The sequence below is a fragment of the Eubalaena glacialis genome, chromosome 8, assembly GCF_028564815.1.
Source record: "Eubalaena glacialis isolate mEubGla1 chromosome 8, mEubGla1.1.hap2.+ XY, whole genome shotgun sequence".
Classification (NCBI taxonomy): Eukaryota; Metazoa; Chordata; class Mammalia; order Artiodactyla; family Balaenidae; genus Eubalaena; species Eubalaena glacialis.
In genome coordinates, this window is record NC_083723.1 from 116,867,185 (window position 1) to 116,878,683 (window position 11,499).

General features: G+C 47.4%; 1 gene segment (V, D, J or C); it reads right to left on the reverse strand.

The window, feature by feature from the left end:
- Window positions 1-312: 312 nt before the first annotated feature.
- On the reverse strand, window positions 313-11,297 carry LOC133096664 (T cell receptor beta variable 30-like). The segment is given in 4 exon segments: window positions 313-319; window positions 6,597-6,703; window positions 10,612-10,916; window positions 11,255-11,297. Coding segments are annotated over 4 exon segments (462 nt in total).
- Window positions 11,298-11,499: the final 202 nt, after the last annotated feature.

Here is an 11,499-nt window from a genome sequence, read left to right on the forward strand (position 1 = left end):
GGAAAACCTGCATATTGATGGCATAAGGATGAATGGAGGTGAACCGTAAACCCCAGCTCAGCGCTGGATGGAGGACAGGGCGACCTGTAGGTTAGAATGTCTGATCATTTCTCAATTCCAGATTCAAGTTTCACTTCTTACGCATTTCGAGTGTATCTGTGTTGGTTCTTAACACTTGCATCTTGTGTGGTTTCAGAATTTGGGCATAAGATTTAGTTCTACTTTGCCTAAGTTAGAATCCTAAAAAAGGCATAGAGTTGAAAACACTGAAGTGTGAAACCTGGAGATTTCACGGAGGTGGGGCACATAGGGTCAGGCCCTGGGGAGGAATGGAGGAGGGGAGCAGGGTCCATTGGGGGCTGGGGGCTGCACCTGAGTGTCTCTTCCAACAGGCTCCTTCACTTGATGGGATGGAGACCAGGTCACCCCAAATGTAGTGTGTTGAGTGCACCCACTTGGGTGGAGACGGTTCTCTTACTGGGGTAACTGCTACTGCAGGTTACAATCACTGTGGTAGAACACTGCACGCAGGGAGGAGAGGAATGCCATCAGGGGACAGAAGACGGACCAGTGAGAGAGGCTCTGGGTAAGTTAGTTGAGGCAGAACGTTGGGGGTGAGAAAGCAGTTCTGAAAGCTGGGAGAGGGTGGGAAAAGTGGAGTCCTTATAGCCTGCTTTGTTCCAGGATTCGGGCTGGGCACTGGCACACGTGTTGTCCCAGCCAATCCCCACAATGATCCCAGAAGCAGGTGTTTTTCTCCCAACTTCATAGGTGAAGAAACCATAGTTCATAGATCAAATGACTGGTAAGCTGTGAAACTGTGGCACATTCTTCTGAAGATGGCAATTCAGGAAGTTTTTCCCAAGTTGTGACCAAGAAATTGTGATTGCTCACAAAATCGCTGGGTGACCTTAGAGCAGCTGCTCCCAAAGTCTGGGCCAGGACCTATAGCAACAGACTGAGGACACCTCGATTCCTGAGTATATTTGTTTCCCAGTGGTGCTGTAACAAAGACCTGATGGTTTAAAGCAATAGAAATGTATTCTCTCACAGTTCTGGGGGGCAAAAGTCAAAATCAAGGTGTTGGCAGGGCCACGGTCACTTCCGAAGTTCTAAGGAAGAATCCTTCCTTGCTTCTTCCCATTTCTGACGGCTCCTGGCCTCCTTGGCTCATGGCGGCATCACTCCAACCTTCTATTTCTGTCTTCATGTCTCCTTCTTCCCCCTATCTCTGTGTGTAAGCTTCCTTCTCCTTTCTCTTACCAAGACCCAAGTCATTGGATTTAGGGCACACCCTAAATTCGGAAGGATCTCATCCCAGGATTCTTAACAAATTACATCTGCAAAGATCTTATTTCCAAATTAGGTCACAGTCTGAGGTTCTGGGTGGGCGTGAATTTGGGGTGACATTATTCATCCCACTACACTGCGTATCAGGAGTGGGAGACGAGGGGTTCTCTGGACCCAGCTCACACAGGCCAGGAAAGGACATGGCCCAGGGGAGGGATGGCCTGGGAAACTTATCACATGCCCATAATTTCCCATCAGTCATGAGTATCTCAAGGTTTCTCAAACTGCAGACAGTTTTTTTACTTGTTGCTGTTGTTGTGTATTTGTTTTGGTAATGACTAAAGAATCCCCAAACAAAGGAGACTGAGTTTAGACTCTAGACCAGCACCCACAAAAGCAACCCCTCCCATTCTTTAGACGTGTGTGGTGGTTCCTCACAAGGGTGGGACAGGGAGATAAGCAGCTAAAGAGACAAGCAAATGCCTCAGGGGGAATAAGTCATGGACCAGAAGGAACGAACCAAGCAGGGAGTGTTGGAGCCAAGGATTTGTGCAAGCAGAGCTGTGAGGAGGGTCGGGGTGGAGGCGGGGAGAGGAGGGTCTGCGGGCTTGGTGGCTGCCATCTTTGGGGTGCTAAAAGCAGAGGCATTAGCAGGTGGGAGGACGTGGGGGGGAGTTGCTGGTGGGTACCTGAGGTTTGTCAAGGTGAGGAACGAAGGAACGAATGTCCCCTGGAGGATGGATGACTTTGTGTATGTCACCTTCTCACTCCTGGAAACATAATAGAGATGAAGAAACTCCATTTGGTCCCCACCCTACCTTGACCCAGGGAGGCCCCTCTTCCCAAATCTTTACAGCCCTTTCCTTGTCTCTCTCAGAGAGCACTGCCCCCAACATTCAATTCACAGGCACTGGGAAGTTAATTTCTTCTGCCTCTGCCTTTTTCTCTAGAATCTAAATAGATCCTTCTGGACCAATTCTAGCCAACCCATCCATTCTTCCTCAGGTGAAACTGAGCAAAGATGGATTAGATATAGGGCAATCATATCGTTTATTATGCGAATGAGGATGCTATTGAGGGTGAAAGATAAGATGCTGGGAGAGGAAGGGTAAGCCAGGATTGTCCTGGCAAACCAGGGCACATAGTCACTCCAATTAAAGGGGCTCAGAGGGAGTTTCTGAGACCAGAGCCACTCCTGGAATGGGAAGCGCTAAAGCAATTCCTCATTGACCTATGCCTGTCGACCTATCCCAGTCTCAAGGCTAATCCAAACTTCATCCCATTAAGGAAATCTGTGGGCAGAATGTAGTACAGGGGCAAAGTGTGCTTACTGATTGAAGAGACTCAGAAGCCAAGCATCTCTAGAAGAATGCTTGTGGTCCCCCAAGTTCTCACCATTCCAAGGGGCACAGCTCGACCCCCCCATGGGTAGCTCTCCAGAAGAGGACCTCAACCCTGTGAACTTTAGAGATTTACTCAGAAATTAGGAGGGGAAAGGAAGCATCCAGCTGGTCATGTTGGGTGACATCCTGGTGGGGGGAATGGGACTCCTGTGGGGAAGGGCTGTTTGAGTCACTGTCACTTGGCCGGAAGAAGAATGTTCCTATCAGCACCAGGATCTAGTAAAGACCTGCAGCCTTTCCTACCGCCCCGGGGGTGGGGGGGTGGGGCAGGCTACGTAAGGTTGGGTAGTAAGGATGCCAGAGATGGGGCAGGTAGAGGACACTGAGACCATCCAAGAGACAAAGATTTTTTCTCTCTTAAGTAAATGACTAGGGACGAGTAAGGAAGAGAAAAAAGAAAAAAAGGATTTTAGAACAAGAGAGGTCGGGATAAGAACAACGGATCTTGACAGATAATAATACTCGCGTTTCCTGCCCTGAGCCATTTCCCTGTTTTGCTCCCTCCCTAGTGACCCAGAGAAGGGGAGCCTGACTTCAGCCCCTCACAGTGTGTGTGACACACAGCCCCAACGGTCCTATACAGGAAGATCCTCCTGAGGTTGACCTGCTTAGGGATGGGTGTGGGAATGGAAGATTGGTACTTGAGACCCCTCTGGAAGCTATACGTGTACAAGGAAAACACACTTATACCTCGGTGTATTACATTTAGGGATTAGGAGATGCTGATGTAAATCAAGAAATGGCTAAAGACCCCAGGTCAGTTCTTAGCATTGCACTAACCTATGGATGAATCTGTCATCTGCAACCCCCCTGACCTCTTCTTAAACTTTCATCACCAAGTTCCCTTTTTCCATGTCCATGGAAATTGCCCTGTAGCTATATAAGAAGACTCACAGTATAGAAGGCCACCAAGCCTGGGCAACAATTGTAACTGCAGTTCATTCTCACTACTTGTGGCAGACTCCCATAGTTTCCAGAAAGGTGATCTCTGGGCCTTGAGACCCCATAATGTGAGACGTCATACACCCCCTCCTGGCCCCCAAAATAAAGCATTTCCTGCCTCAGTCTAAGGTTGGATATCGTCCCCTCCCATCCTGAGTACTTGCTCCTCTTTTGCTGCTTGTGGATCTGAAATCCCTGGGTTCTTAGCATACCACACTCTCTGGCTCTCCTGGGGATTTATTGTGACAGTACTTGGTTGTGTCCTGAATAGCCACCCTGCAACAAATGACGTAGTCTCTGCTCGCCACACCACCCCACCCCCAAGGTCCCAGCTGCATGTCTTTTCTCCTCCATCTCCATCTACTGTTGCACTTGGACTCCTCGGAGGGCTTCTTGGGGAAACGGATGAGTGGATGGATCTGTACGTCAGCAAATAGAGCTGAAAGCGAGCCAACAACTGTGACTATTTTCACAGAAGTTTTGTCTAACTTAGCTCTAACTTAGCTCAGCCGTCCTCTGTGAGTGTGACAGTGGTCTAGACAGAAAGACTGCATCCCAGGGCTTCCCGTGGTTCCATCCCCTGCCGCATCCTGACCAGATTCGCTGACATAAGGAAGTGGGTTTTATAATAGTGACTTGAGGGTGGTCCTGGGCGTGACCCCACCTGCCCACATTCTAGGCCACTCCTGTGGTTACAGCTCAGCCCTTTTACCCTCACTCCCACCATGGGTCTTGACCTTGACTGGATCTTGGACCCATAGATACTCTGGGTGGTAAAGAAGCATAAATGTCAGAGTCTTGAATCCCCCCAGTTATCCTTGATCTGTCCTGGGACAGAGAACCCTCAACCTGTCTGGGTAGGCCACTTCGTCACTGGACAGTGCTATGAAGAAATTTGTCCTCTCTAGGTTTCCATAACTCTCACTGTAGTGCTGAGCACTGGTCATAATTATATGCCTGTGAGAGTCCTTCTGAAGACAGCTAGCACGCCCACCTCTAGTTGAGTCCGCAAAGCTGTGAGAGAACAACAGAACCTTTAAAAGCTTGAGTTTGCAAAATGGAAAAAGTACGCAGTAGATAGATGAGAACATTATGCCGGCAAAGAATATGGACTGTAAAGCCAGAGAGACATAGTTTCAAGCCTTAGATCTGCCCTTATCAGCGGTGTGATCTTCGGTAAGTGCCCACCTCTGAGACTCGGCTTTCCTGCCTACAAAATGGGCTCAATCACAGCCCCGACTTCGTAAGGTGGTTTTGTCTTCTTTAGTCTACACAACATATAAAGCTGTGGTCACAGTGTCAATAAATATTAGCTGCTATCATGATAATTATTACTAGTCTAAAGATTTATTTTTCAAGCTAAACATTTACAGTTCTCTCAAATGGCACAGTTTTGAGCACTCCTACTCTCCAAAGCCCAGCCACTCTCTTCTGAAACGTTTACATTTGTTTTTTGTTTTTAATAAATTTATTTATTTATTTTTGGCCACGTTGGGTCTTCGTTGCTCCACGAGGGCTTTCTCTAGTTGCGGCAAGTGGGGGCTACTCTTCATTGCGGTGCGCGGGCTTCTCATTGCGGTGGCTTCTCTTGTTGCGGAGCACGGGCTCTAGGTGCGCGGGCTCAGTAGTTGTGGCTCATGGGCTCAGTAGTTGTGGCTCGCGGGCTCTAGAGCGCAGGCTCAGTAGCTGTGGCGCACGAGCTTAGCTGCTCCGCAGCATGTGGGATCTTCCCGGACCAGGGCTCAAACCCGTGTCCCCTGCATTGGCAGAAGGATTCTTAACCACTGCACCACCAGGGAAGCCTCTACATTTGTTTTTAATCCTCCTATTTTTCTAAAAGTGTGCTATTCTGACCTACAGAGGGGAAGAGGGAGCTTCGCTTCCTGTTCTCGATACCTTCTGCTTTGGTCCCATGAGGGCAACTCTTCAGTGTCTGGACCCACATCATCCTATTGACTCACAGAGCTCACTTTTGACTCAAACCCTGGGTCTTCTCCACATGCACTGCTTGTGAGCACATAGTCCCCCTCCTGTGTTCAGACAGTTGGTTTCCTCTCTTTGGGGGGTGGTGGCAGGGTGGCAGGGCGTACTTGTTTAATATTATCGTGTTTCTTCCGCTCATCTCTCCAACTCTCTAGTTTCTGCAGAATTCTAACTCTGTGGTTCATCATAGTTACCTCCTCATCCTCAGGCCATCTCGGATCTGATCATTGTGCCTTATTTATCTTTATATAAGTGGTTCATAAAATTCATAGCAAGATCACCACTCAACACACAGCCCACGTTCCCCTAAGCTTCGCCTGAGATCCAGGAGCTGCTAAAACACAGGGCATTGGCTTCTGGTCCTCCGCTGTCCACAGCTGCATGGCTCAGAACAATTTTTCTTCTCTGGGCGGCTGTCTCCTCCTCTGCGAAGTGAGGAGATTGGGTAAAGTGATCTCTAAGGAATCGTCAGGCTCTGCTCTCCAGATTCAGTGATTCAAAGTCTGCAGGCCCCAGATCACCATGCGGAAGGTAGCTCGGGGAATCTAAGCTCTTCCCAGACACAAACCATTCCCACCCATGACATAGCCTCAGAGGCTGTCTGTAGTGTAAGGGGGTCAGTGCTGACCCCGGAATCCCACAGTTCACAAGAGGCACCTGGAGCCCTGGCACCTGGAAAGAGGGCCAGGGCCTTGAATGAGGAGGGGAAAATAATGTTGAAAGGAGAATGGCCTTGAATCAAAGGCCAGGAAGTAAAGAGCAGCGGGTTGGGGTCTTTCAGAAGACAGCTGGGGGAGAGATGGGGTGCCCGAGCCCAGTGCTGGCTGTCAAGCTGTTTATCTCTGAGTCACATCAGCACAAGTAGCAACAGCAACGCACCTGCCCCTGCACCATCTCGGGGACTCACAACAGGATGTGGTTTGACATTTACCAGGTCCTGCTTCTGGGGCGCCTGTGAAAGTCCCTCCTGCCCCCCACCTTCTGAGCTCCGTGAACACCAGGCTCACCACATCCTGTCCCAACTTCTTCCCATGCTGTCCTTTCTGCCTGGGCCTCCAGTGAGCACCCTGGCAGTGGAAATAGAACTACAGAGGGAGAGGCAAAGGTCTCTGGATCCAGGCACCTCAGCTAAACGTGCAGACCACCCACCCCCCAACACAACTCCCACACCTGCTGGAGGTTACGCCCAAGCTCAGAGGCTGCAGGGAGTACCTTGGGGACGGTGAAGAATGCAGAACAGCTGCAATAACTGCTGTGACCCCATTGGGGTCCCTTCTGGCCCCACGTCATTCAGGCAACTCCCTCCCCCCATCTGCCTCTAAGCACCCTCCCCCCAACCTCGACACATACATAGCCTCCCACTTCCTTCCACTCATCTAATGAGTGGGTACTAATGAGTCACAGGAAAGGGAGTCCTAGATCATCAGCAGACTGAGAAACGGACAGTCGCTGGATATCTGAGCTGGTGTCTGTGTGCTGTAGTGACTGGGTTTCTCTAAGCATCATCCCTACCACTAAGGCCTGTGAAGTCTGTGTGATGGGCAAGGTCTATCTCATCTGGGCAAGAGGAGGAGGGAGAACACAGTGCAGAGAGAATAGAAAAGCACACAGCCAGAATAAACACCTCAAAGGAGGGGACAGGAAACGACAGGATAGGTAACAGGGCAAATCTGCTTTGCAGCAGCTCAAAGGGCCATAGTATCCTCAGCTCAAAGTGTATAATCCTGGACACAACTATGAAGTCACCCAATTTTAATATTGCCAGCTTCCCAACCTGGGCATTCCCCATCTTCCTCAAGCTGCCTAGAGGCCCCAGGGTCTCTCCCTATAAATCTCGTGAGTAGCTAAGATCCAGACGTGAAGCCCCAGATCTTCCACATGCCAGTGGCCAGGGAATGACACGTATGGGAAGAATTGTCCGGGCACACCTACAAAGTCAGAGCCAAGAACAGGGTCTTAGAAGGTCTCCTGGAAAAGAGACAGCCTCGTCTCTCCAAAGGGGTGAGTGAGATTGATGGATTCCTGGCAAGAGATAACATTTCTGAGCAGTATCTGCCATCCTGAGCTGGTTTCCTTTGTCTCCTGAGATGACGATGATTGTAGATTTCTGATACCCAGACGCTATGGAAGCAGTTAGGGGAATAGGATTCTTATTCATGAATAGGGTAGATATCATGGCGGATAGTAACTTGTTTTGATGAATTTAGATGGCTTTCAAGCCTCGCCTTAACTAGCCTCACCTTACCTATTAATGCCCTCCTGTCTCTATTGCCTTGTGCAATGATCAGGACTGTTTCCTCACTGCTTTTCTGGAACTTTCAATATTGATGGAGATCTCCACATTTCTATTCAAACTGACTCTCCTGCTGAGAATGTCATTTTTCTTATCTAAATACTAGCCTCCCCCAAACTCAACATCGTTAAAATTCTATCTCCTGCTGAAGTTTTCTAGAACTTTTCTGAATTTCTTACAGGAATGAAAACTCTGTTTTAACTCTCCTACCAACTTCTCTTGAATAGTCGTGAGTCCCTGGAAAACACCTCTGTTAAGAAGGATTCTGGGACTGCATAAATCCCCAACAGAAAAGATTAATATCTGAACAAGCAGAATGTAGGGTACAAGTTTCATGGGTTTGCCATCGAAGTACACTTAGCATTTTTAAATAATTACTACAGAGTTTAAATTTAATTATTTTTAAAAAACAAGTCTTTCTTTTGGATAAGTTGTAATCCAAATATCTTGTAAACTTGGAGAGGAAAATAATATCTGTTGAAAATTAGACCCTGTAATAGGGCTTTATAACATAAATACCATCTAATTTAACACATTTAATGATCCAATAAGAAAGGTTTCACAGGTGAGGAAAATCAGTTCTAGAGAGATTGGATAATTAGCCCAAGGTCATTAGAGCTAGTAAATTTAAACTCAAAAACCAAGTGCCTTAAAAATATAGAGACAGTAAAAGATCAGTGGTTACCAGGGTTTGCAGGGAAAGAGGAGAGAAATTAGTAGGTGAAGCCCAGGGCATTTGTAAGGCAGTGAAACTATTCTGCATGACACTGTAATGGTTAATACAAGACATGATACATTTGTCAAATACCACAGAAATGTACAACACAATGAGTAAATTTTAATGTAAACCATGGACTTTTGTTAATAATAATATATTAATATTGGTTCAATAATAAACATACCACACCCATGTAAGATGTTAATAATAGGGTAGGCTGGGGAGGAAAGGGACATATATGAGAACTTTATTATCTGCTCAATTTTTATACTAATCTAAAACTGTTCTAAATATTAAAATCTATTAACTAAAAATAACCTGTTTCAGGGAGAGATCTGTTTCCACTTATATTCAATAACCAGCTAACATCCAAACATTAGCTTAAGATGCTGTTTACTACTTAACGTGAACAAAAGTTGAGTTGTAAATGCATCTTTATTTCCATGGTTTTAGCATTGCTGATCGACTTAGTAAATTTAAATCTTCACACATGGAAAAATAAAAAAACAAACCAAGTGCCTTGATTTTTTTCTGCAATTTCTATTTTTTATTCTTTTTATTGAAGTATAGTTGATTTACAGTGTTGTGTTAGTTTCTGGTATACAGCAAAGTGATTAGTTATACATATATATACATATCCTTTTTCATATTTACAGAATATTGAATATAGTTCCCTGAGCTATACAGTAGGACCTTGTTGTTTCTCCTTTTTATATGTAGTAGTGTGTATCTGTGAATCTCAAACTCCAAGTGCCTTGATTAAACCATGTTGTGACCATGCCCAGCACCGTCTTGAGTGTATTTCACTTTTCTTTTTAATCCCTGTGATGGCTCAGAGTGTCCAGCACGTATAGCTGCTTAATACATGGTAGGCCTTAAAAGTGCAACAAGGACCCTTGGGCATTATTCAATACTGTCTTGATTGCTTTGTGTCTCTGTCTCAGATTTTGTGCTGCAGATTAAATGATTCTGAAAGTAAACAAATGTCTGAATTGTCCTAAATGAAATGATGCCAGGAACAGAGTATTTTAAGACTTCTTGTGCCCCCTCGTGGAACAGAAGGGCCATTAGAAAATCTTTTTAGGAATGAGGAGGAGGAGGGAGGGATGAGGGGCTGAGGGATGAGGAAGATGCTCAGTTGCCAAGGTAACCGTGGTATCTCTTTCCAGCCATCCTCATAAGCTTTGACTCTCCTTCATTTCCATCCAAGTAATTTCTCTTTTTTAGGGTTTTTGCCATTACACATCCTGTCTCTTGTATCTCTTTCATCACCATCTGCTTCTCTGCTCCCTTCTTTGCCATAAGGTGAGGGATGAGACACAGTAGAACAGGACTAAAAAAAAATCTAGAACCCGAAACAATAATCAACATTCCTAAGTGCACGTTTCTGATACTAACAAAGCCACACTTGTAGCCTCTATGAATTAACACCTTGCCCCTTCCCTGGCTCAGAGCCTCATCCAAGCCTCCAAAAGACGTCTAGTCTCTTCAGAAAGAGCAAGGACAGGAGACTTTCCAGGTGATGAAAATTAACTAATTAAATAACCCTAGTTGGCATCTTGCTCACCAGTCCTCCATCACATCACATATCACTGCGGGTGCATCCTGCCCCTCTCATCCGCATCTGCACAACCTCAGTCCCCAGTGTAGACCCACGGGAACGTGAGAGAATAGGGTGTTGGGCAAGGTATAGCACACTTTGAGGGCTGGAGTATGATAGCCTAGGACTAGACATCCACCCATCGGGAAATTGACTCTGCATACGCGATTCACAGGTTCTACACACGTAAATTTTTCTGTTCTCCCTAAGAATGTAGGGAACGTCTTTTGGAGTATCTGGCTTGATTCAGTTGCCCTCATGTCGGCTGACAGTCAGAAACCCGGTGACAAACGTCCTCTGCCCAGCCCCTGAATGAGGGCTCCTGGAGCAGGTGGTGAGGACTTGGGAGAGGCTGGGGTTTCTGCACAGATGTCTGCCCTACCCAGCTCAGTGTGAGACTCCAGGCGCAGAGGTAGGAGCCAGAGTTACTGAGCAGGAGCTTCTTAGAACTCAGGATGAACAGGCCGTCCTGGGGCCTGGAGGCTTCAAAGTTCTGGGGCTCCTCAGAGTCTATCTGGCCAACACTAACGGAGTAGAAGAGCAGCTGGAGGGCCCCTCCTGCCGCCTGCCGGTACCAGTACAGTCTGGGGCTTGATGCCCCCTTCACAGTACACTCCAGGGAGAGCGGGCTGCCTGCAGGCTGCACCCTGATAAGTGGCCATTGACGGATGGTCTGAGCTCTGACACCTGCGGGAAGCATAAAAGGCCATTTAGAGGGAAGAACCCCAGCCCAGCTCACCTTCCATCCTGAGAGAGGGATGGCTCAAGCTCTTCCATGACTCAGGCATATGGGAGCCATCGAGGGGAGTAGACTGGGAAGGCCAAGGGTGCAGAGGGTCAATGGGCAACGGGAGACCAAACTCCTTCCTGGGGATTGAGGAAACCAAGACGCAGCACACCAGCCACTAAGATTAAACTCCCATATTCATTCCAGACCATTGAAGGAATGTACCAAAGAGAGGCAAACCAATAGCTGAGACTCCAGATTCAGAGAGCTGTGGTGAGGTTTTGAGAGGAGGACCCACCTAAGAAAGTGCCCAGGAGAAGGGCAAGGAGACAGCAGGGCATAGCTCCAGCCCGCCTTCAGTGCAGCTAGTGTGGCCGACACCTTCTCCTCTGGGCCCAGAGATGGCCAGGCTCCTCCCACTCGGAGATCACAAAGTAGAGCATGCATCTCCTCAAACTGGGGAGGAAATGAGGCTTGTCTTTTCTTAAGTGTGTGATGAATCATCCCATCCTCCCTGGAAACCAGCTTTACCCTGCACTAGTT